The sequence below is a fragment of the Delphinus delphis genome, chromosome 16 (genome assembly GCF_949987515.2).
Source record: "Delphinus delphis chromosome 16, mDelDel1.2, whole genome shotgun sequence".
Lineage (NCBI taxonomy): Eukaryota > Metazoa > Chordata > Mammalia > Artiodactyla > Delphinidae > Delphinus > Delphinus delphis.
In genome coordinates, this window is record NC_082698.1 from 26502070 (window position 1) to 26528261 (window position 26192).

General features: G+C 40.9%; 1 protein-coding gene across 3 annotated transcripts in view; it reads left to right on the forward strand.

Moving 5' to 3' along the window:
• Window positions 1-26192, forward strand: part of ARMH3 (armadillo like helical domain containing 3) — a 176497-nt gene that overhangs the window by 141724 nt on the left and 8581 nt on the right. For all 3 annotated transcript variants that reach the window (XM_060034211.1, XM_060034210.1, XM_060034212.1), the window contains one exon: window positions 4027-4105. In XM_060034211.1, coding sequence (XP_059890194.1) covers window positions 4027-4105 — 79 coding nt within the window. The remainder of the gene's footprint in view (window positions 1-4026; window positions 4106-26192) is intronic.

Consider the following 26192-nt stretch of genomic DNA (forward strand, 5'->3'; position numbering starts at 1 on the left):
TTAACTGGATGTACAGTGTTCCACCTCTCTCAGGTTTCTAAACAGTCCCTTAACTTGCCTGGTGGGAGACCTTCCATCACTTGCTGAGATCTGAAGCTCTGGGACGAGAATGTCACAGGGCGGGTTGGAAGATGATTTTATCTTCATTCCAAATATAAATTCTCAGACTGGCAAATCTGTCATACCCTCAGGATAAGTTTGCCCAAACAATATTAGCATATATGCCCTGCAGTATCAAGCACAGGGCATCCACAGACCCAACTGACACTTGGCAGGTATAATGGTGACAAGGGAAGGAAATAAGTGTACTTTTTTTTTCTTTTAATAGAGTCTTTTTTTAACTTTATTTATTTTTGGCTGCGTTTGGTCTTTGTTGCTGCACACGGGCATGCTCTAGTTGCGGTGAGCAGGGGCTCTTCATTGTGGTGCGTGGGCTTCTCATTGCAGTGGCTTCTTTTGTTGTGGAGCATGGCCTCTAGGGCACGCGCGCTTCAGTAGTTGTGGCACGCAGGCTCTAGAGCGCAGGCTCAGTAGTTGTGGTGCACGGGCTTAGTTGCTCCGTGGCAGGTAGGATCTTCCCAGACCAGGGCTCAAACCCATGTCCCCTGCATTGGAGGCAGATTCTTAACCACTGCACCACCAGGGGAGTCCCAATAAGTGTACTTTTTGAAGATAGTACCTTCCAATTTTTTTCTTTCTCTCCCCCATTCCCTCTCTCCTCCTTTTCTTGCTCTGAGCGCCTGCCCCCCTCTTTCTTTCTTCCTCTTTTTCTTTTTCCTTTCTCTCTCTTTTCTTGCTTCCTTGCTTTATTTCTTGGCAAGAAAATTCTTCAGATAGAAAGGGAATAGAGTTACAGCATCCCCATCTGTTCCATTCCCAGGGATTATTTAGTTGTCCAAATTTCACCAGCTTCTCTGGATTGCCAGCTGGGCCCCAGTGGCTGCTACCGTCCCACCCAGACAGACATTAGGGTTTTTTGGAGTTCTCTGTTTTCCAAACCTAGGCAAACCAAAACAAAACAAAAAAATCCTAGTTCAGTCAAGTCAGGATTTGTTTTTTATATAATTTAATTTAATTTATTTATTTATGTATTTGGCTGTATTGGGTCTTCGTTGCTGAGCACGGGCTTTCTCTAGTTGTGGTGAGCGGGGGCTATTCTTTGCTGCGGTGCACGGACTTCTCATTGCAATGGCTTCTCTTGTTGCAGAGCACGGGCTCTAGGCACGTGGTCTTTAGTAGTTTTGGCACGCAGGCTCAGTAGTTGTGGCGTACGGGCTTAGTTGCTCCGCAGCATGTGGGATCTTCCCAGACCAGGGATCGAACCTGTGTCCCCTGCATTGGGAGGCAGATTCTTAACCACTGCACCACCAGGGAAGTCCGAGTCAGGATTTTTTTCAAAAACATTTTTTTACTAAGAAATTTAAAGGAAACCTTAGGAAAAAACAAACCTACAAAAGCATGAAATAGATGTATTTACAGAATGCAGATTCTGTTTTCCAAAATAACTGAGATCTAATTGTAGATTGATTTGTATATTGTATTTCCTTTTCTCAATCCCATCACTTTTGCATGCTGGACCCTATGACTCAGACTACACTGGGTTAACTAAGTTAGTACTGCTGCTAGGTTTGGTGGGATTCTCAGTTCCCTAAACCTGCCCTCCCATCTTCTCATTGGGTTTAGCCTCCTGGTTTTCTTTTCTGCTCCTGGACTGTTGTCATCCTTGCCAATACCCCCAAACGTTGCCTTCTGAATGAGAAAAATATTTGACACCCCACTTGGTCACAATGGATATTTGGGATTTAGACCAAGCCCCACAACCTTAACTTGCAGATAACATCTCTACCCTTTGTCCTAGCCTCTAGAAAAATAAGTTAGCAAAACTTGCCTCTTGCTCCTGACCCATTTCTGTCCTATTTGATTTGTTCATTTATTGAATATTTATTGAGCACCAGCTTGTGCCAGGCATTGTGCTAGATATTTGACATTGCTTTGTTATATAAATATTGCAAGAATCCTCTTAAGGTTTAGTTCATTCTTTCAACAAACATTTATTGTATGCCTACAATGCACCCTTCCTAGATACTGTGCTAACTGCCAAAGTAGATATTATTATTCCCGTTTTTTTCCTCTGGTGAGACATACAGCTTCCCAAAATCGTTCAGGAAAACAAGTGGCCAAACTAGGATTCCAAACCATAGTGGGTTTTTTTTTGAAGTTTCTGGTTTATACTTATATTAGATTAAATGGTTTTATAATCCTTTACTATCAGTAAGTTATATTAAAAGAACATATTGATTTCTATTATGCTATCCAGACATACACATTTTAATAAATTGTTTATTTTGGAATAATTTTAGAATTATAGAAAAAGTGCAAAGATAACACCCAGAGTTTCTGTATGCCCCTCAGCCTAGTTTCCCCCATCTTACATTACCATGGAACATTTATCAACACTAAGAAATGGGCATTGATACATTGCTAATAACTAAACTTCATATTTTATGTGGGTTTCACCAGTTTATCCATTAATGTCCTCTTTCTGTTCCAGGATACAATTCAGAGTTATCACATTGCATTTGGTTGTCATATCTCCCCAATGGTCTCTGGTCTGTGACAGTTTCTCAAGTTTTGTTTTTCATGACCTTAACAGTCTCGAGGAGTACTGGCTAGGTATTCTGTAGAATGTACCCCAGTGTGGGTTTGTCTGATGTTTTTCTCACGATTAGATTCTGAGATTATGGATTTTTGAAAGTATATAACAGAGGCGAAGTGCCCTTCTCATCAGATCATACCAGGCGTTACATGACAGCCACATGACATCACTGGTGATATTCACCTTCATCGCTTGGTTAAGGTAGTATTCGCGAGGATTCTTTACTGTCAAGATACTATTTTTACCTTTCGCTACTCTTCTTTGGAAATAAGTCTAGCCTACGCTCAGTGGGAATGGGAATTAAACTCCACCTCCTAAGGAGGAGAGTATCTACACATGTTATTTGAAATTGTTCTGTTAGAAATATTTGTCTGTTCTCCACATTTCTTTAATCACTTTTATATCACTAAGGACCCATGCTAACCTCTGGTCTAAAACCTGTGCTTTTTCTGCTGTACCAGACAAGAAATGACAAAGACCTATACTAAGACATTTGTTTCAGGAAAATTTATTTCAGATTTCAGAGGTTTTTAGAAGGTAGATTTGGGGCTTCCCTGGTGGCGCAGTGGTTGAGAGTCCGCCTGCCGATGCAGGGGACACGGCTTCGTGCCCCGGTCCGGGAAGATCCCACATGCCGCGGAGTGGCTAGGCCCGTGAGCCATGGACGCTGAGCCTGTGCGTCCGGAGCCTGTTGCTCCGCAACGGGAGAGGCCACAACAGTGAGAGGCCCGCGTACCGCAAAATAAATAAATAAATAAATAAATAAATTAAATAAAAGGTAGATTTGATAAGACTTGGTGACCTTGAATGTGACAGAGTGGTGGAGGAGGGAGTGTTTGAAAACACTCAGATTTTGGTTTGAATGGCTGGAAATAAAATTTTGGTTTGAAATATTAACTAACAAATATGATGATTGGTTGTAAGCTTTGATAAAGCTTAGCTTCTTCAGAGACTGTATTTAGCCTATGTGTTACTGAATGCCCTGTTCTCCCAAGTAAGATCAGAGCAAACTACTACTTTTCTTTCTGACTGAAACACCAGGGCCCCCTAGTGGACAGCCCCCCGGGTCCTGTTTCTTGTCTAAAGGATGCTTGGTTTTGTTTTTTGTTTGGTTGTGAGGTTTTTCCCTAGTTCATTTGCAGAGCAGAGATGCTTGATTCTGTTCTCTGTCTAATAAATTATTAAGCCCTTCCCATTTTAAAGTGATCAGTTCACCCCGTGTGACCTCATGTTCCTAAGAGGACAGTTACTCTCTGACAGTTACTCCCATGCTCTCATACTCTAAACCAGAAGGTAGTCGATACTTGTTTTTAACTCATTTATCCTCTTATTCTATCTGGTGCTATATTAATGTTAATTCTTTGTTTCAGAGCCATCATCAACCACTTTAACCCCAAAATTGAATCCTACGCTGCTGTGAATCACATATCCCAACTGTCGGAGGAGCAGGTAAGCCACTACTTTCCTCACAGTGACCCTAGTTTGTGGCTAGCATCAAGCCCTCTCTGATGGCAGAGAGATTCTATGACTGAGCTTCTAATGGGAGTGGCAAGAGCTAGGCTGCTAAGAGGAATTAGTAAGGGATTTGTTGGTAGTACTTTAAATAGAATGATGGCTTCTGTTTTTGTGCCATATGAAGGGTTTGCTTAATTATGTAGAAGATATGTAGGTGAAATTTTGGTGAATTGTTATTTTAGAGTGGGTGATATGGCATTTCTTCTTTTAATTTTAGGCAGAGAGTCATTTTGACTTTTGAAAATAAGAAATGAAAACTTAGCAGTGGTTGAAACTGCCAATTAGAAAAACCCTGAGTTCAGCTTAATTTGAGGCTGTTTGGCTCCTTAAAACATGAGCCCTCCTTGGGGCAGATTTTCCTTAGTAATTGAGTTCTAATTTGCCTTGAGCATTTATTTCGGAGCAGGTTTTTCTGTGATATGGACCAAGTTGGAGATGCAGATAGTGTTGTGTGTTTGTTTTCCTTGAGTCTGGCCTGATTTCCTCTTCTCCCAAAATGCCTGTACTCGGCCCTGCATTATATAAAATTACAGATGGGGCTTTAGCGTAGCATGGTATTGAACTTGATGTTTCAGAATGAGACTCTTGAGTCTTGTTTTTAAAAGCACAAAATGAGGCGTGTATTCACACAATCTTCCTTCCTTCCCACCCTACTCCCAAGTTGGAGGGCCTGGGTATTCATGAGGTGAGAGTCCAGATATAGGCTCCAAATCAATTAAAAAAAAAACACCTATGCTCTGCGCTCTCTTTTTTTTGCCACTGAGCCTCTTGCTGGCAGGGCCAGCCAGCTAGCTGTTGTGTGATTGTGTGTTCAGTGTTCCTAAAAGCTGTTCCGCTCACCAAATGAGGCACCAAGCAAGCCTTTTGCCTAACAGACAGCTTCTCAGTATTCTTACCAGTGGCTCTTTGCTCAGCCAGATGGATAGGACTCAATTAGTCTATCAGTTATTCCCCTTGACATATTTGTTCTCTTTTGTGAGGCCAGCTGTGAGAATCCATCCTCTTATTTAAACCGCTTTGATAAATGGCTTTCATTTTCTTTTTTCCTCTTCTGCCTATGGAGCAGTCCTAAGTCCTGTATAGGACTTTGATGCCACTGCTCTCTGTGAGGTGCTTCAAGATCCTACCTTTTTCCTGTTGGACCAGTTCAGATCAGTTTTATTATATCATTTTTATGCAAAAGAATTCAACATCTTGAGTTTTGTATAGTGAAAGAAAGGGTGACTTTCTTACCACAGTGAGCTCTGGTTAGCCTAAAAGCTTTAAAAAAAAAAAAAAAAAAAAAGACACATTTTCCCAGTCAGCCACGTGCAGTATTCATCCCTCAGCAGCTTGGGAAGGTCAGGCTGAAATCTTCCTACAGCAGTAGCAGCCACAGACCAATAATAAAAATCCATTCTGGCGCATGAGGCAATCTGGAAAAGGATGATTAGCAAGCACGTGTCCTCACCCTTCTCCAACTTCTTTCAAAGTTAAATGAAGTGATGAAAGTGACTCTCAGTAAGAGTCCACAAGCCAGAGATGAGGCGACTTCTATAGAGTGAGAGAGTACACAGCCCTATTTGAGAATGATGAAGGGATAGCACTCTCAAAGATTTATTTTCTTAGTAAATAATTGCATGCCTGCTGTATACAAAGTGTGGTCCTGGGTAGTAGGGATCAGTGGTGAATAATCTAAGTGTAGTCCTTGCTCTCATGGAGTTTTTGTATATTCATTACCTCTCTTAACAACTCTTTTCTCTTGGGTAGTGGGGGAAGGGTGATAACTATTCTGGGACCCTTTTCAAAACTGCCCTCAAAATAGTTGTTGCTTCTCTTCCCTAACTGACTCTGAAGGGCAATAAATGACAGCATGAGGGTGCACTTGGTTTTATTCTCAGCATATCAGATTAAAAGTATTTTGACTCCTTGTTAATCTCCAACATGTGTTGGAGCACTTCTCTCCCCTCAGTTATGAACATTAATGCTAATGTCACTAATATTAAGTGTATTCACAGCTTCTCAAAGAACTGGCTTTGGGATGCAATAGAGCCTGGTGGTCCAGTGATTTAGACTCCGTGCTTCCAATTCAGGGGGCTTGAGTTCAATCCCTGGTGGGAGAACTAAGATCCCACATGCCACTTGGCCAAAAAAAAAAAAGAAAGAAAAAAAGAAAAATAGGGCCTCAGTTGTTAGCAGCAAACTAAGTAGAAAGAAAAAATCAGGAACTTAATCCCCATCTAGATTCTAAAGTACTCCTAAAGTAAAGCCTAAAGACCATGGATAGACGTTAACCGGGATTTATAGCACTTAGTAAGATAGCAGACAAGAGAGGGCTCTTTGCTAGATCTGCCTGCCTAGGCTGCCATTTTCTTCTGGCAAGAGGTTTAGTTCTGGCAACCCCCAGACACATTCTAGTGTGTGTTTGAGGCATTTCAAGATGATATTTGTAAATCCATTATTGCTTAATAAACAAAGCCCAGTCTCTCACACTGGGGTTTCTTTTCAGATGTCCAGAAGATAGATGACATGTTTTATTACTTCTCATTGGCTTCATGGAGGGCAAAGCTTTTTAATCAGTTAATACCCTCAGTGTGACTGAATGGTCATTCATTTTCTAGTGTAATAAACTGCGTGCATTTTTTTTTTTTTTTGCGGTACGCGGGCCTCTCACTGTTGTGGCCTCTCCCGTCGCGGAACACAGGCTCCGGACGCGCAGGCTCAGTGGCCATGGCTCACGGGCCCAGCCGCTCCGTGGCATGTGGGATCTTCCCAGACCGGGGCAGGAACCCGTGTCCCCTGCATCGGCAGGCAGACTCTCAACCACTGTGCCACCAGGGAAGCCCCTGCGTGCATTTTTATTTTGTATACACAGGTGTCATATTTGTTTGGAGTTGATTGTGAAGCTTGCTCATTTTGACTCCTTTTGTGTGTGTGTGGTAAAATCTGCATAAAATTTACCATTTGAGTAGTTTTTAAGTGTACAGTTCAGTGGCATTAAGTGCATTCACATTGTTGTGCAACCATCACTACTGTCCATCTCCAGAACTTTTTCATCATTTCATGCTGAAACCCTAAACCCATTAAACAATGACTCCTCATTTCCTGTACCCCCAGCCCCTGGTAACCACTATTCTACTATTTGTCTCTATGTACCTGACTATTCTAGGCGTCTCACAGAAAGTGGAATCATACAATATTTGTCCTTTTGTATATGGTTTATTTCTCTTAGCAAAATGTCTTCAAGTTTTGTCCATGTTGTAGCATGTATCAGAATTTCATTCCTTTCAAAGCTGAATAATATTCCATTGTATGTGTATAGCACATTTTGTTTATCCTTCTAACCATTGATGGACATTTGGGTTGTTTCCACCTTTTGACTATTGTGAAGAATGCTGCTGTGAATGTTGGTGTTTTGAGTCCCTGCTTTCAGTTCTTTTGTATATATACCCAGAGGTGGGACTGCTGGATCAAATGGTAGTTAATTCTATGTTTAATTTTTTGAGAAGCCATCATAGTGTTTCCCACAGTGGCAGCACCATTTTACATTCCAGTTTTTCCACAACCTTGTCAACACTGGTTGTTTTCTGATTTTTTTTTTTTTTTGCGGTACGCGGGCCTCTCACTGCTGTGACCTCTCCCGTTGCGGAGCACAGGCTCCAGACGCGCAGGCTCAGCGGCCATGGCTCACGGGCCCAGCTGCTCTGCGGCATGTGGGATCTTCCTGGACCGGGGCAGGAACCCGTGTCCCCTGCATTGGCAGGCGGACTCTCAACCACTGCGCCACCAGGGAAGCCCATTTTCTGATTTTTTTGATAACAGCCATCCTAATGGGGGTGAAGTAGTGTCTCATTATGGTTCTGATTTTTATTTCCCTAATCATTATTAATGTTGAGCATCTTTTTATGTGTTTACTGGCCATTTGTTTATCTTCTTTGGAGAAATGTCTCTTCAAGCCCCTTGCCCATGTTTTAATTGGGTTGTTTGGATTTTTGTTGTTGAGTTTTAGGAATTCTTTATATATTCTAGATATTTATCCTTCATCAGACATGTGATTTGCAAATATTTTCTCCCATTCTGTGGGTTGCCTTTTTACTATGTTGACAGTGTCCCTTGATGAACAAGTTTTCAATTTTGATGAAGTCCTGTTTGTCTGTTCTTTGGTTGCCTGTACTTCTGGTGTCATCATTACTAAATCCAGTGTCATGAAATTTTCCCCTATGTTTTCTTCTAAGAGTTGTATAGTTTTAGCTCTTACATTTAGGTCTTTGACCTATTTTGAATTAATTTTTTTGTATATGGTGTTTGGTAAGGGCACTTTGACCGCTTTTTGTATTTCATGTATCTTTATGAATAAAGTTTATAGAGAAGGTACAACTTGCTTTTCCAAGAACTGTGAAACTGCTCCCAGTTTATTCCCTACTGGGTTTGCTTGTCTTTAGTACATCTTATAAAAACTGTCCTTCAGGCCCCTTGCCCACCCTCAGCTGAGATTTAGCTCCTTTCTCTTCTCAGTACGGCTTGTTGGTAAGCATCTGTCCCTAGCTGGTAGAATCATTTGGTATGCCCCTATCCTTACCAGTGATACGCACCCTGATTTTTATTCTCTCACGAGGATAGCTGAGTCACACAACCTGTGGCATTTTCATAGATAAATCCCAACGACCCTTTTGTTTGTACTAAATAAATGTGGAAGGAAGGTATTTAAGAGAAACTCTAGACCCCAGACTAAATCTTGGGTTTGGATGCTTTGAGGATATACTGTCTTGATGATGCAATGCTCCCTGCAGATAAGTATGTTAAAATAGAAGAGCTCTTCAGGGGGTTCTCCTCCCTATCCTGTCCTACCCTAAACTCTTATATACTTCCTGTCCTTTATTCCTGCTTTTCAAATTAGGAAAAAGACTTTTTTTTATTACTGGCTGCATCCTACTAGAATTGAGTCTACACTCAAGAGATCTGTCATGAAATTTTTTGGAATACTGGCTCACAGGTTTTTAACCGAAAGTCCAAGAATAGGCTTTAGAAAGTTACTGCACACTGAAATTGTGTAAAATTATGCATATGTCCTGTTTTTTTTCTTGAAGAGGGCCCATCTTTCTTAAAAGCCTCAGTCAGCCTTTGACCCCTTCAACACATTTCTTTTTAAAGAATCACTGGCTTAGGTGCCTTGAATAGTACCTCATACTTTCCTTGCCCCCACAGCCATCAGACCTTTGAAAATGCCCATTGAAGATCTTAAGCACCTTTTAGACTATTCACTATTTGTTTCGGTTTGCAAATGCTATGACATTGATTTATATCAGCTCTAACTTCCTTATAGGCAAAAGAGGGATTCATAGCAGAACTTTACAGAAGATTCTCTAGAGCCCTGAATATTTAGAGTACATAGTGGCAATTTAGGATTCAAGTCAAAACCTTCCCTGAGCACCTGATTCCTTAAGCTTTCAGTCATACTTATGACCAATTTTGTGCCATTGAAATATCCCATTGGAAAACAAGTAAATGGCCCACTTTTACTTTCTTCAGCCTTCATTCAGCTATCAGTATTTTAGCATTTAGTGCTTTGTGCTTTAGATTGAGCCAGGCATTTGAGGGATACAGAGGTATGATAAAGGGCCTTTGTTCTCAAAGGATGGAGTAAGTGCAAAAGATGGCTTAAGGCAATTTATTATCAATAGCCGACCAGTACTAGCAATAGGATCTGTGTGTTCCTGTTGGAGAAAGATCTCTGCAGGTTGTGGTGGTCAGGAAAGGCCATGTGGAAGAGAGAAGAAGTGAGTTGGGCCTTGAAAGAAGAAGGGTAGGAATTGGATAAATGGAGAGGCACAGATTGTAAAATGTACTCAAAGCCAGGACCTGAAAAGGACAGAAAGAGTGGAGAAGAGTCCCAGAGTTTCTATGCCTTGTCCTTGGGTCCCAGGGCACCCAGGGGCTGGATGCCTTAGAAATATGATTCAGTCATTTAAATTGTTAGCACATCTTCCATAAACCCTAGTGCACTGACTCTCATCCCTGTCCTAATTGTTCTGCCTTTGATTCAGTTCACAAGCATTCATCTCAAAGGCCTAGTATGAGCCAGCCTCAATGCTACTAGGCATATGATTAGACCTACTGAGCAAACCTATCTCTCTCTTTTTTTGTCCTGGTAAAAAACACATAACAAAATTTATCATCTTAACCACTCTTAAGTGTACACTACAGTAGTGTTAATATATACATTGTTGTGCAATTTATCATGGGTTCGAGCCCTGGACTGGGAAGATCCCACATGCTGTGGAGCAACTAAGCCCATGCACCAGAACTACTGAGCCTATGTTCTAGAGCTCGCGAGCCACAACTCCTGAGCCCACGTGTCACAACTACTGAAGCCTGCACGCCTAGAGCCTGTGCTCCGCAACAAGAGAAGCCACCGCAATGAGAAGCCCATGCACCGCAACAAAGAGTAGCCCCCACTCACCGCAACTAGAGAAAGCCTGCATGCAGCAACAAAGACCCAACAGAGCCAAAAATAAATTAATTAATTAATTTAAAAAGAAAACAAAAAACTGAAACTCTGTGTATTGAACAACTCCCCTTTTCCTGCCCTCCACCTTGCCCCTGGCAACTACCATTCTACTTTCTGTTTCTAAGCATGAGCAAACCTATCTGGAAGCTGGTATTCCTTTAAACCAAGTGGCCCAGGGGCTTGCTAAAAATTTTTCATACAAATTTAGGGATTTTCCGGGAAGATCACAAAGGTGGTCTGCTGGCACTCCCATGTGCCACAGGACTATAGGACAGTGTCACCAGATGCCTCCCATTATTTCTTCAAGTTTCCACTCTCACTAAGGCTTTGGATTTTGGTTTCAGAGGAGGCCCTGTATAATGTCATGTTATAAGAGGTATCTTTGAAAGTATTATGATGAAACAGAGAATCATTCATTTGTAGGAATAGGTTAAAGTCAATTAGAGAAACAAAAAATGCTTCACATCTGATTGAGTGAAAGTTGCACTGGAAGCTGAGTATATATTTTCATCTATTAGTCATCTTTCTAACCCTTTTTGCTTTTCTCCTGATCCTAAGATAATAGCCACTATAAATAACTGCTGAGTGTTTAAAGATCGTAACGAAACCTAACTTTATTTTCCCAGAGAACAGTGAGATACTGCTAATAAGAAGAGAGCCCTAGTTTGTGGGGCGAAACATTGTTAGGGTGTCTGGGTGGCACCCGTTACTTGTGAACATGTAGGAGGAAGCACAGAAAAATCTTGGGGAGATATTCTAAAAGCTTCAAGCCTTATGAGGAAAATGGAGCCTGGTACTTCAGCTTTAGAGTTCTTGGCCCTTGGGGTGCTAGTAAATGTTTAATAACTGGTAGCGGGGTGAGTGGCTGGAGGGGGCTGATTTGTAGTGCTAAAGGTGAATGCTCCCACCATGGCTACCAGTGTGAAGCCAAGTGGCTCTCACAGTGCTTGAAAATTTAACAATCATCTCTCACAGGCGAAGCATGTGTTAAGTCAGCTCCAGCATACCACTGGTTGTTGAGGAAGACTGGGAGAAGGGGGTGTGAGGTGGGGCTGTGAGGTGGGGCTTTCTGAGCAGGAGGTGAGTGTGGGTCACTTTCCCCATGGAGCCACCTATATTGCCTCCCAGGGCAATCGAGTCCTCTGAGCAGCCCATTCTGAGAGCCCCTGTGATGTTTTCTCATCTTAAAACAGGGCCTTGGCCACCATGCAAGGCAGCCTTGGCAGAGACATATGCTGGTGAGCTGAGATTTAAGACTCTCACGATAGCCATAACTCAGTTTCCCGTACTTGGCATTGTGATTTTTTTTGTACAACAGCCTGTAGTTTTGCACTGCCTCTCTATAACACTGAGTGATGGTTGCTGTGGGAACTCTGAGTACGAGCATGTGACACAAGCATTGGCTGTCTGACCCTTCCTCTCTTGGTGTCTTTGTTTAGATTCTGACATTTCAATTGACCTATTTGGCAGGAAAAAGTTTGATATGAGTTATTTGTTCACTGGATTCACCAAAGCAGAAAGACACAAAGTCAGAGGCAGAGAGATTTTCCTACAAGCTGCTAATAAACCTTGGAAATCAACTTTATGTTACATAGGGCATCTTGAGAAGGTCCACTTAAGAAGGTCAGCTGATTATGTGCTGCTAGGATGTCCACTCTCTTACTTGGACCAAGAGGTAGGCTGTACTATCAGAGACGGGAGAAAGCTGGATTTTAGCTCCTCTGAATAGGGAAGAAAGTATCTTGGATTTAAAAAAGGACACAAATAGATAAAAGGAAAGGAAAAACTAGGAGTTTCTGAGCTAGGTACTTTTACTTAGGTTATGTAATTAATTCTTTAATCAATTGTTTGAGGTAGGTACAGTTATCCTCATTTTATAGATGACGATGCTAAAGAGACTTAAGTAATTTGTTCAAGATCACACAGCTGTTAATGGTAAAGCCATAGTGTGAATGTAGGTCAGTCTGACATCAAAGTCTGAGCTTTTCATTGGCCAAAGGACCTGAGATAACTGGAGTTTGTCAAGTATCCTGAAGGAAGAGGCAAGTCAGGATAGGAAGGTGCAGGGAGAAGCAGACAGAATGGGGATAACAGGGCTCGTTCCTAAGGGGTGGGGAAAGGTCCTGGTTTGGGAATGGCCCATTCAGTTAAGCAAAAAAAGTACTGAACAGGGACCTGGAGAGTTTGCCTGCCAGTTAGGCAGAAATGCCTAAGTAGAGGCTCTGGCACAGTATGATAACTTTATAAATGAGGGAAAAGTCTCTTTATTCCATACAAGCATGTCAGAAAAGTCAGTATGAGAAATAAAGCTTTTCCACACACCAAAGGAAGATGACGAATTTTTAAAAAGTTCTTATGTACTTATTTCTTTTAAAGATAATATATTTATGTGGGTCAAACCCAAAAAAGTAGCACACTGAATTTTAATTATTTTTAAAGTGGTAGTTCCATTTTGTTTAAAAAAAAAAGGGAAAATTAAGATTCAAAATTAATGTCCCACAGCCAAGCTAGATGAATGCAGAGGTCACTGGTGAAGAGCTCAGCTTATTATTCATGTCTGCCACTGTCAGCATTTTCTTCAATTAAGTATGAATTTTGAAATGCCCATCACATAAACTTTCTGGTCTTCCTCAGTCAGGCTTCATTGTCGGTGAAGCTTCATTGGCAGTGCATGAGAGGAGTAGCTTTGGAGCTCGTAGGAACTCCAGTAGTCAGCTTTTCAAGAGGTTACAGGAGACGGCAGCCCTTGCTTTCTTGGTTTAAGCTAAGAAGGACCCTTTATCCCAGTTACTAGATGTACAGGTAGGACTTCACTCTTCAGTTTGTTTATTTATTTATTTGGCTGTGTTGGGTCTTAGTTGCAGCATGCGGGATCTTTCCTTGCGGTGCGCGGGCTTCTCTCTAGTTGTGGCGTGTGGGTTTTCTCTCTCAAGTTGAGGCACGTGGGCTCAGTAGTTGTGGCATGCAGGCTTAGTTGCTCTGTGGCATACATGATCTTAGTTCCCTCACCAGGGATTGAACCCACGTCCCCTGCATTGGAAGGCGGATTCTTTACCACTGAACCACCAGGGGAAGTCCCTTTAGTTTGTTTTTTTAGCCACCTCCTTCCTTCCAAATAGATGTTCGTGTACTTTTGTTTTATTTCCATTGCAACCTCTCTCCCAGGAGGTAGCTCAAAACTCTATAAGGTGTGCTTGGAAGAGTATGGTTTGCCACTGTGATAGTAACACTGGAGGCCAGAAGTGTCACTATGCAAACTGTTATCTCTGTTATAAGCTGTGTTAATTGGAAATGTTTTTGCTAAGTACCATAACAGCACTTTGACCTTCCATAGTGACCCAGCTTAAAAAGAAGTTACAGTCTTAAAAATGACCCACCCAGCTAGAAGGGAAACTGTGGATAGCCCACAAATGGGATTTCTGTTAAAGAATTTTGTCTCTTAAGGAGGGATAGATAAGTGAGGCCTGGCAGTGAGGCAGAGACCCCGTATCAGATTGTCAGAGAGACGGTGTTTTCTGTTTCCCTCCCTGAGATGTGATATATTTCCAAGAAAAGAAAGCTCAAGTAGGGAGGACAGAGATCTGCCTCTTGGTTTCAGCTGGGTGGAGTATCCAGCCTGCAATAAGCCATAGAGAGGGAGAAGGCCTGATGCGATATTTGGTAAACATGTGTATCATGTTCCCCCACCGCTATTATCTTGGCTGCCTCTTGGTGTGATTGCATGCCTTGCTTGTGCCTGGGCATGTTGGATCTGTAATTAGTGCAAAGAAAAGCTTCACAAGCTTCACCCCTGGAAACAAGGGGGTTTCTAGGGCTTCAACCAAATCAAGTCAGGGAGGTGGGGCAACTACCCAGGGAAATTAAAGAAAGTCATTGTCGCCACTCCTTTAACCAACTGATGGCCTTTCACGAATCACCCACTATGAGCTTCATTATCTGGTCAGCCTTTCTGAAAGGCAGAGCCAGCCTGTCAGATCAATAAATTTCAGGGCAGTCAAGAGCCCTTTGGTAGCAGGCTTGAAAGACATGGATGGACTGGAGAACTGGCCAACTTAAATTGGTTCTGAAGGTACTTCCCTGGTGGCGCAGTCATTAAGAATCCACCTGCCAATGCAGTAGACACGGGTTCGAGCCCTGGTCCAGGAAGATCCCTCATGCTGTGGAGCAGCTAAGCCTGTGTGCTCAACTACTGAGCCTGCGCTCTAGAGCCCACGAACCACGAACTACTGAGCCCATGTGCCACAACTACTGAAGCCTGCACGCCTCGAGCCCGTGCTCCACAACAAGAGAAGCCACCGCAATGAGAAGCCCGTGCACTGCAATGAAGAGTAGCCCCCGCTCGCCACAACTAGAGAAAGCCTGTGCGCAGCAATGAAGACCCAAAGCAGCCTAATTAATTAAAAATTAATTTAATTTAATTAATTTAAAATTAATTTAAAAATTTAAAATTAATTTTAAAAATTGGTTCTGAAATTGAGTTTGGTCCTGAAGTATATGAGAGGAAAATAGAAAGGGGAAAAAAATCTTCTGCATATTATATACAAGTTGGCTGTAGAGAGGAAACAGTTATCTTTTAAAAGGCATCATCTTTTTTATCATAAGAGATTTGTGTCCACCTTTTGTATCCTTGTTTCCAAACAATTATATTGGATGATTGTGCCCTGGAGAGATATTCACGTTATCTTGGATAGAAAGTCACTGTAAGCCCCTAGTGGAGGGGAAGGATGCTCACTCAAATGAGGCCTATGAGTTTGTTACCAGGTTACTATTCGTTCTAGCTCCTGTACTGTTGGCTTGTTTTCTTTTTTTCAGCCACTTTGAGCTAAAGTGTTCTGAAAAAGAATCAATTCTTGCCTCCCAAGGAAGTTCTCAGAACCTGCTTTTGTCTAAGAATTCTCTGCTTCTGGGTGTCCTTGGTTCGTGCAGCAAGACAAGGAATGGGTGCCCCAGCTTCACATCCCCCAGATTATTTCTTTTCTGTACCGAAGGACAGAGGTTTCTGCTCTGTGCCAAGCGAGGGGATATAAAAATGCAAACATCATACATGACCTTGAGGACCTCACAGTATAAGAATCAGGATCACTAATTTCTTGCTTAGACCTTTGCTTCTGTGCCCTCCTGTAGACCTCACTCAGCTGATGTATTTGGCGTGCTTGTAGCAGCATCCCCCAGCCTTTTATAAACCTAAGAAGGTTTAGGTTTGTAGGTACCCTAGTGAAAAAATACCTCATTATAAATCCGTAAATGGTTGGCTGATAACCCTTATTTGGAGTGAGTTTCCACAAGGAGAGCCATGATCGTCTCATATCTTTCACCCCTGCCTCAGTTTCATAAAAAAGGCAAAAGTGGAACTTTCATTAGATGTCCTTGGTAAAGGTAGGACTCTGTAAGTTCCTGAGCTTGGCAAATGATTGAGTTTGTCAAAGATCCATCTACAGTACACCCACTTAAAGAAACCTCATGTGGCTACTGCCCAGCTGAAAATTATTTCAAACACTGTTGATTGCTACCTGGAGTCCCTTTAATTTGTCAGGGAGGATTGCCAGGGATGGAGAGGTAGGGAGGAGTAGCACAATGAGGGGAATCTTTGGCCTTGTGGAAATACTAGGAACTCCTGGCTTATAGATACTGATATTTCAGTCTGAATCATTCTTACCCCAACCAAAAATGGAATGGTAAGACCAAAAAAGACGTAAGTTTACTGCCATGGCCTACTTTTTTTTTTTTTTTTGTCTAGTCATGATTTACTGGACTTAACTTTTTACTTAACTTTATTGAGATGTAATTAACATATAATAAAACATATTTGTGTAATCATCAGCATCACAAAGATACAGAACATTTTACTTCCATCACTCATAAAAGTTCTCCTTTACAGTTAGTCTTATCTGCAAATCTGAGCCCTAGGCAACCACTGATGTAATTTCTATCACTATAGATTAGATTTGTCTTTTCTTTTTAAAATTTATTTATCGTTTATTTTGGCTGCACTGGGTCTTAGTTGCAGCACGCGGGATCTTCATTGCAGCACACAGACTTCTTAGTTGCAGCATGGGGGCTTCTTAGTTGTGGCATGCATGCAGGATCTAGTTCCTCGACCAGGGATCGAACCCGGGTGCCTTGCACTGGGAGCATGGAGTCCTACCCAGTGGACCACCAGGGAAGTCCCTAGATTTGTCTTTTATAGAATTTCACATAAACTCTGTTGTGTTTGAGATTCATCCATATTGTGACACTTCTAGCTGTTTACCGAAGAGAAATGAAAATATATGTCCACCCAAAGACTTGTATACAAATAATATTCATAATAGCATTATTCATGATAACCGAAAACTAGAAACAACTAAAACAACCAAAGCAACCAGCAACTGAATGGGTAAACAAAATGTGATACATCCATACATACAATGGAATATTTTTCAGCCATAAAAAGGAATGAAGTACTGATACCTGCTACAACATGGATGATTCTTTTTTTTTTTTTTTTTTGCGGTACGCAGGCCTCTCACTGTTGTGGCCTCTCCCGTTGCGGAGCACAGGCTCTGGACGCGCAGGCTTAGCGGCCATGGCTCACGGGCCCAGGCGCTCCACGGCATGTGGGATCTTCCTGGACCAGGGCACGAACCCGTGTCCCCTGCATCAGCAGGTGGACTCTCAACCACTGCGCCACCAGGGAAGCCCTAACATGGATGTTTCTTGAAAACATATGCAAAATGAAGGAAGCCAGTCACAAAAGACTACATGTTGTGTGATTCCATTTATTTAAAATGTCCAGAATAAGCAAATCTATAGAGACAGAAAATAGATTGGTGGTTACCTAAAGCTGGGTTTGGGGAGTAAGTTGGGAAATGACTGCTAATGGTTATGAAGTTGATGAAAATGTTCTAAACTTAGATCATGGTGATAATTGCCCCCTATGTGAATATAGTAAAACCATTTAATTGTACACTTAAAATGATTGAATTTTATGGTATGTAAATTATCTCTCAATAAAGATGTTTTTAAAAAGAAAGAAAAAAGAAACTGCCATACTGTTTTCAAAAGTGGTTGTACCATTTTTAATTCCCACCAACAATGAATAAGAGTTCTAGCTACTCCATATCTTTGTCACACTTGGAATTGTGAGTGTTTTTAATTTTAGCCATTCTAGTGGGTAGGCAGTGCTCTAGTAATACTGCATACATAGTTTTTTAAATTACTGTTAATTTATTTTGTGTGATGTTGAGCAGCGGATCATTTGCCTGTTTTTAAAATTTGATTATTATAATATTTATGAGTTTTTGTATTGATATATTCTGGATGCAAGTCATTTGTCATATATATGTATTGCAAATATTTTCTCCTAGTCAGTTGCTTGTGTTTGCAAGTTATTAATGGTGTTTTCACAGTCCAGAAATTTTAATGAAGACCAACTTTAATTTAATACCATAAAGATGAATTTATTAATTTTTTAACACTTTTTGCTATTGTGTTTTATTTAGTAAATCTTTGTTTACTCCTAGTTGTGAAATTTTTCACCTGTATTTTCTTCCGTAAATTTTATAGTTCTGTCTTTTACATTTAGTTCTATGCTCCACGTCAACTTAATTTTTTGTAAAATGTTTGGTAATGGTAAATGTTCATCCATTTCCTGCCCACCCCCCACCCCCTGCCCTGCAATATCCTGTTGTTCCATTGTCATTTGTTGAAAAGACTGTTCTTTCCCCTATTGAAATACCTTGGCACAGTTGTAAAAAAATCAATTCACCATATATATGTGGGTCTATGTCTGAAATATTAGTTCTGTTCCATTGGTCTAATATATGTCTAAATTTATGCCCTACACTGTCTTATTATAGGTCTGTAGTAAATCTTGAAATCAGGTAATATAAGTCCTCTGATTTTGCTCTTTTTAAAAGTTGTTTTGAATATTTGAGGTCTTTTGCATTTCTATACAAAGTGTAAAACTAGCTTGTCCATTTCTACACAAAAAAAAGGCTGCTAAGATTCTTTTTATTTAATATTTATTATTTATTTTTGGCTGCGTTGGGTCTTAGTTGCGGCATGCGGGATCTTTCATTTCAGCATGTGGGCTTCTTCGCTGCGGTGTGTGGGCTTCTCTCTAGTTGTGGTGTGTGGGTTTTCTCTTCTCTAGTTGTGGCGCACAGGCTCCAGGGCGTGCGGGCTCTGTAGTTTGCAGCACGTGGGCTCTCCAGTTGAGGCTCGCGAGCTCAGTAGTTGTGGCGCGCGGGCTTAGTTGCCCCATGGCATGTGGGATCTTAGTTCCCTGACCAGGGATGGAACCCACATCCCCTGTATTGGAAGGTGGATTCTTTACCATTGGACCATCAGGGAAGTCCCAAGCCTGCTAAGATTTTGATTGGAATTGAATTAACGCTATAGATCAACTTGGGGGAGAATTGACACTTTAACAATATTATATTCAAATCCATGATCATAATATACCTGTTTATTTAGATATTTAAAATTTTCTCACCAATATTTTGTAGTTTTTAGCATACTGTTTTGCATCTGTTTTGTTCAATCTATCCATAAATATTTCTTTTCTTTTTTTTTTTTTTTGCGGTACGCGGGCCTCTTACTGTTGTGGCCTCTCCCGTTGCGGAGGGCAGGCTCCGGACGTGCAGGCTCAGCGGCCATAGCTCACGGGGCCAGCTGCTCCGCGGCATGTGGGATCTTCCCGGACCGGGTCATGAACCCGTGTCCCCTGCATCGGCAGGCGGAGTCTCAACCACTGCGCCACCAGGAAAGCCCTAGAATTATTTTTAAATTGACCTCTTTTTCTCACAACCTGGATAAATTCATTTTTTTTTTTAGAGTCCTTAGAATTTTCTGTGCTCACAATCATATTGTGTACAAGTCAGTTCAGTTTTACTTCTTTCTTTCAAGTCTGTATGGCTTTGATTTCTTTTTCTTTCCTTATTGCACTGGCTAGGACCCCCACTACAGTATTGAAGTGGTCAGAGTAAATATCCTTGACAGATCTTCAGGAGAAAGCATTTGGTCTTTCATCATTAAGTAATGTGTTAGATATAGGTTTTCATAGATTTCTTTATTAGGTTGAGGAAGTACCCTTCTATCCAGAGTTTGCTGAGAGCTTTTATTATGATGAATGTTGAATTTTGCCAGTGTTTTTTCTGTATATATTGAGATGATCGTATGGATTTTCTCTTTTACTCTGTTAATATGGTGGCTGATTTTTATATATTAATCCAACCTTATATTCCTGGGAAAAACCCTTCTTGATCATGATATAGTATTTTATTTTATTTTAATTAATTAATTAATTTAATTTGGGGGGAGCTGTGTTGGGTCTTCATTGCTGCGCAACAGGCTTTCTCTGGTTGCGGCGAGCGGGGGAGAACTACTCTTTGTTGCGGTGTGCGGGCTTCTCATTGTGTTGGCTTCTCTTGTTGCGGAGCCCAGGTACTAGGTGTGCGGGCTTCAGTAGTTGTGGCACGTGGGCTCAGTAGTTGTGGCTCACGGGCTCTAGAGTGCAGTCTCAGTAGTTGTGGCACACGGGCTTAGTTGCTCCACAGCATGTGGGATCTTCCCAGACCAGGGCTAAACCTGTGTCCCCTGCACTGGCAGGCGGCTTCTTACCCACTGTGCCACTGGGGAAGCACATGATATAGTATTTATAATATATATTTCAGAATTTGAGTTGCTAATATTTTGCTGATTATTTTTATGTCAGTATTTATGAGGGATATTAGTTCACAGTTTTCTTGTGGTATCTTTGGTTTTGGTATTAGAGTAATGTTGCCTTACAAAATAAGTTAGGGAGTATTCCTTACTCTATTTTTATTTTTTATTTTATTTATTTTTTTGCGGTACGTGGGCCTCTCACCGCTGTGGCCTCTCCCGTTGCGGAGCACAGGCTCCAGATGCACAGGCTCAGCGGCCATGGCTCATGGGCCCAGCCGCTCTGCGGCATGTGGGATCTATCCGGACAGGGGCACAAACCCTCGTCCCCCACATCGGCAGGCGGACCCCCAACCACTGCGCCACCAGGGAAGCCCCTTTCCTCTATTTTTAAAAAGAGTTTGTGAAGAATCACTGTTAATTCTTGCTTAATGATTAATAGAATTGACCAGTTAAGGCATCTGGACCTGGAATTTTCTTTGTAGGAAGAATTTATTTTTTCTCTTTAATTTTATTTTTTATACATCAGGTTCTCATTAGTTATCCATTTTATACATATTAGTGTATATATGTCAAACCCAATCTCCCAATTCATCACACCACCACCACCACCCCCCCTCCACCACTATCCCCCCTTGGTGTCCATACATTTGTTCTCTACATCTGTGTCTCAATTTCTGCCCTGCAAACCAGTTCATCTGTACCATTTTTCTAGGTTCCACATATATATGTTAATATACGATATTTGTTTTTCTCTTTCTGACTTACTTCACTCTGTATGACAGTCTCTAGATCCATCCACATCTCTACAAATGACCAATTTCATTCCTTTGTATATATGTACAACATCTTCTTTATCCATTCGTCTGTCCATGGGCATTTAGGTTGCTTCCATGTCCTGACTATTGTAAGTACTGCTGCAATGAACATTGGGGGGTGTGTGTGTTTTTGAATTACAGTTTTCTCTGGGTATATGCCCAGTAGTGGGATTGCTGGGTCATATGGTAGTTTATTTTTAGTTTTTTAAGGAACTTCCATACTGTTCTCCATAGTGACTGTATCAATTTACATTCCCACCAACAGTGCAAGAGGGTTCCCTTTTCTCCACACCCTCTCCAGCATTTATTGTTTGTAGATATTTTGATGATGGCTATTCTGACTGGTGTGAGGTGGTACCTCATTGTAGTTTTGATTTGCATTTCTCTAATGATTAATGATGTTGAGCATCCTTTCATGTGTTTGTTGGCAATCTGTATATCTTCTTTGGAGAAATGTCTATTTAGGTCTTCTGCCCATTTTTGGATTGGATTGTTTGTTTTTTTGATATTGAGCTGCATGTGCTGCTTATAAATTTTGGAGATTAATCCTTTGTCAGTTGCTTCATTTGCAAATATTTTCTCCCATTCTGAAGGTTGTCTTTTCGTCTTGTTTATGGTTTCCTTTACTGTGCAAAAGCTTTTAAGTTTCATTAGGACCCATTTGTTTATTTTTGTTTTTATTTCCATTTCTCTAGGAGGTGGGCCAAAAAGGATCTTGCTGTGATTTATGTCATAGAGTGTCTGCCTATGTTTTCCTCTAAGAGTTTTATAGTGTCTGCCCTTAGATTTAGGTCTTAAATCCATTTTGAGTTAATTTTTGTGTATGGTGTTAGGGAGTGGTCTAATTTCATTCTTTTACATGTAGCTGTCCAGTTTTCTCAGCACCACTTATTGAAGAAGCTGTCTTTTCTCCTTTGTATATTCTTGCCTCCTTTATCAAAAATAAGGTGACCATATGTGCGTGGGGTTATCTCTCGGCTTTCTATCCTGTTCCATTGATCTATATTTCTGTTTTTGTGCCAGTACCATACTGTCTTGATTACTGTAGCTTTGTAGTATAGTCTGAAGTCTGGGAGCCTGATTCCTCCAGCTCCGTTTTTCTTTAAGATTCCTTTGGCTCTTTGGGGTCTTTTGTGTTTCCATACAAATTTTGAAACTTTTTGTTCTAGTTCTGTGAAAAATGCCAGTGGTAGTTAGGGATTGCATTGAATCTGTAGATTGCTTAGGGTAGTATAGTCATTTTCACAATGTTGTTGCTTCCAATCCAAGAACATGGTATATCTCTCCATCTGTTTGTATCATCTTTAATTTCTTTCATCAGTGTCTTACAGTTTTCTGCATACAGGTCTTTTGTCTCCTTAGGTAGGTTTATTGCTAGGTATTTTTTTGTTGCAGTGGTAAGTGGGAGTGTTTCCTTAATTTTCACATTTTTCATCATTAGTGTATAGGAATGCAAGATATTTCTGTGCATTAATTTTGTATCCTGCTACTTTACCAAGTTCACGGATTAGCTCTAGTAGTTTTCTGGTAGCATCTTTAGGGTTCTCTATGTATAGTATCATGTCATCTGAAAACAGTGACAGTTTACTTTTTCTTTTCTGATTTGGATTTCTTTTATTTCTTTTTCTTCTCTGATTTCTGTGGCTAGAACTTCCAAAACTATATTGAATAGTAGTGGTGAGAGTGGACAACCTTGTCTTGTTCCTGATCTTAGAGGAAATGGTTTCTGAGTATTTTTTATGATTCCATTTTATGTCCAATATTCTTAGCTATACCTCTTAATTTTTTTTTTTTTTTTTTGCAGTATGCAGGCCTCTCACTGTTGTTGCCTGTCCCTTTGCGGAGCACAGGCTCCGGATGCGCAGGCTCAGCGGCCATGGCTCACGGGCCCAGCCGCTCCGCGGCATGTGGGATCTTCCCAGACCAGAGCACGAACCCATGTCCCCTGCATTGGCAGGTGGACTCTCAACCACTGCGCCACCAGGGAAGCCCTGTACCTCTTAATTTCATTATTTTAGTCGTTGCTCTAGGTTTTACGATACGCATCTTTAACTTACCACAGTGTACCTTCAAAATGTTACAGGACTTAATGTAATGTATAATAACCTTGCAATAGTGTGTTTCCATTTATCCCCCTCTTGTTCTTTGTACTACTGTTGTCAGACATTTTTCTTCTAGGTTTCTTACGAATTTCACATTAGATTGTTATTATTTTTTGCTTTAAAGAGTCAATTATCTTTTTTCCTAGTTTTCAAATTTATGTAAGTTTTTTACACTTATCTGTGTATTTACCATTTCCAGTATTTTTTATTCCTATTTATAGATCCAGATAATATAATTGTCCTTCTACCAGAAGATCTTCTTTAAGCATCTCTTCTAGTTGCAGGACTGTTGGCAACACATTCTCTTAGATTGTTTGTTTGATAAGGTCTTTATTTCACCCTCATTTCAGAAAGATATTTTTGCTGGATATAGAATTCTGGGCTAACAGTTTTTTTTCTTTTGGCACCGTATCATTCCATTGTTTTCTGGCTTGTATAGTTATTGACAAGAATTGTGAATTTTTATCTTTGCTCCTCTGTACATAATGTGTTTATCCCTCTTCTAGTTGCTTTTAATATTCTGTCTTCAACATTGATTTTCAGCAGTTTTATTGTGATGTGCCTCATACCTTCCATTTTGTTCCTTATTATGTTAATGGTTGTCTTTAAACACTTGAACATAATTATAATAGCTTTTTAAATGTCCTTGCTAATTCCATCGTCTCTTTCATTTCTGGGTCTATTTCTATTCACTGATGTTTCCTTGGTTTTGAGTTACATTTTCCTGCTTCTTGACGTGTCTGATTTTTTTTTTTTTTTGGATGCATTGGGTCTTCGTTGCTGTGCACAGGCTTTCTCTGGTTGTGACAAGCGGGGGCTACTCTTCGTTGTGGTGCACAGGCGTCTCATTGCTGTGGCTTCTCTTGTTGTGGAGCATGGGCTCTAGATGCATAGGCTTCAGTAGTTGTGGCACATGGTCTCAGTAGTTGTGGCACACGGGGTCTAAAGCGCAGGTTCAGTAGTTGTGGCACACAGGCCTAGTTGCTCCGGGGCCTGTGGGATCTTCCCAGACCAGGGCTCAAACCCATGTCCCCTGCATTGGCTGGCAGATTCTTAACCACTGAGCCACCAGGGAAGCCCAGACATGTCTAATAATTTTTTATTGGATACTGGGCATTGTGAATGTTATATAGTTAAGTGCTGGATTTTGTTATCTTTATTAAATAATGTTGGACTTTATTGAGGAAGGTAAGCAAATTATTTGTGGAACACCAATGTTCTCTTGAAACTCCTTCTTTTCATGTGGTGATCTTTTTTTCCAGTGTTATTGAGATATAATTGACATACAGTACTGTTTAAATTTACCACAGTATCTTTAGTTAACATTAGTCATCTCCTGTAGGTACAAAGGTGGCGGGGAATGGGGTGTTCCTTGATATATAATTGACATATGCTACAGTTTAAATTTACCACAGTAACTTTAGTAGCATTGGTCATCTCCTATAGGTACAAAGGCGGCAGGGAATGGGGTGTTCCTTGTGATGAAAACTCTTGGGATTTTCTCTCTCAATAATTTCCAAATATACCATACAGCAGTGTTCACCATACCATACAGCATGTAGTACATGACATCTCCAGTACTAATTTATCTTATAATTGGAAGTTTATACCTTTTGACCACCTTCATCCATGAAATTTCTATTTATCTTTGTTAAGGTAGGTTTATAGCGGCCTTTAACTCTAGGGCTAGTTTAGTTCTATAATTAAGGTGTGACTGTTCTGGTGCTTCTTTTGAATGCCATACATACTCAACAGGTACTTTTCATTCTGCTTAGTCAAAATTCATACACCTCCCAGTCCTGTGTGAGCTCTGGGAATTGTTCAGCTTACACATCCTTAGTCATTTTTTTGTTCGAACTGGTTGAATTTTACCTTATACGTGCGATTCTTATTCAGCAGCAGATTCAGTGGGAACCCTACATAAATTTCTGAAGCTCTGTTCTTTGCCTAACTCTTTTCTTTCTGGTAACCTGCCTCACAAGTGCTAGCCACCTCTGCGTCTCCAAACTCTAGTGTGTCTCCTTTAGATTTTCATGCTCACCTTATATTTTCTTTCTCTCAGAATTCCTGTCCTGAACTGCCTTTTATACAGTGTATGAAAAGAGGTATTTCTTTCCTAGTTTTCAGTTACTCCATCATGAATGGAAGTGGAAGTCCTGAACTGCTTTAAAATATACAGTATACCCTGAGTTACCCAACTAAATTTTTTTAAATTCATATACTTTTCAGAGAAACTTGCCTTGAATTAACTATTCATATGCATTGTCCATTTTACTTCATTCTCTTTCTTCCTTCCTTCCTCCTTTTTCAGTTACTGGAGGAGAGGTTATTTTTTTAAATAAATTTATTTATTTTTGGGTGTGTTGGGTCTTTGTTGCTGTGCGCGGGCTTTCTCTATTTGCGGCGAGCCAGGGCTACTCTTCGTTGCCGTGTGCGGGCTTCTCATTACGGTGGCTTCTCTTTGTTGTGGAGCATGGGCTCTAGGCACGCTGGCTCAGTAGTTGTGGTACACAGGCTTAACTGCTCGCGGCATGTGGCATCTGCCCAGACCAGGGCTCCAATCCATGTCCCCTGTATTGGCAGGTGGATTTTTAACTGCTGTGCCACCAGGGAAGTCCTAGAGGAGAGTCTTGAGTGGATTTTGGAAACAATATGTTATAGTGAGCATTTTAATATATTTTTAAAGATAATCCACTAAAACATCTCTCTTCCCTTTCCGCATTTTTTCCTTCTATTCTTGGGCCAGAGTCCCAGCCTTACATTGATCCTTTACAAAGATTCAACCCTCAACTCTCTTAAAAGAGCAAGAATTGAAACTGAAGCTCTTGGATGGCTGGTATTTTGTCCTGATAGTTAACTGTCTTCTTGGTCATCATGACTCTTTTAGGCTATGTCCACCTGGAGAGAATTTTGCAATCTGAATTAGCTGAGTAGGATTAGGTGGTAGGTAAAAGAGAAGAGACTTTGGA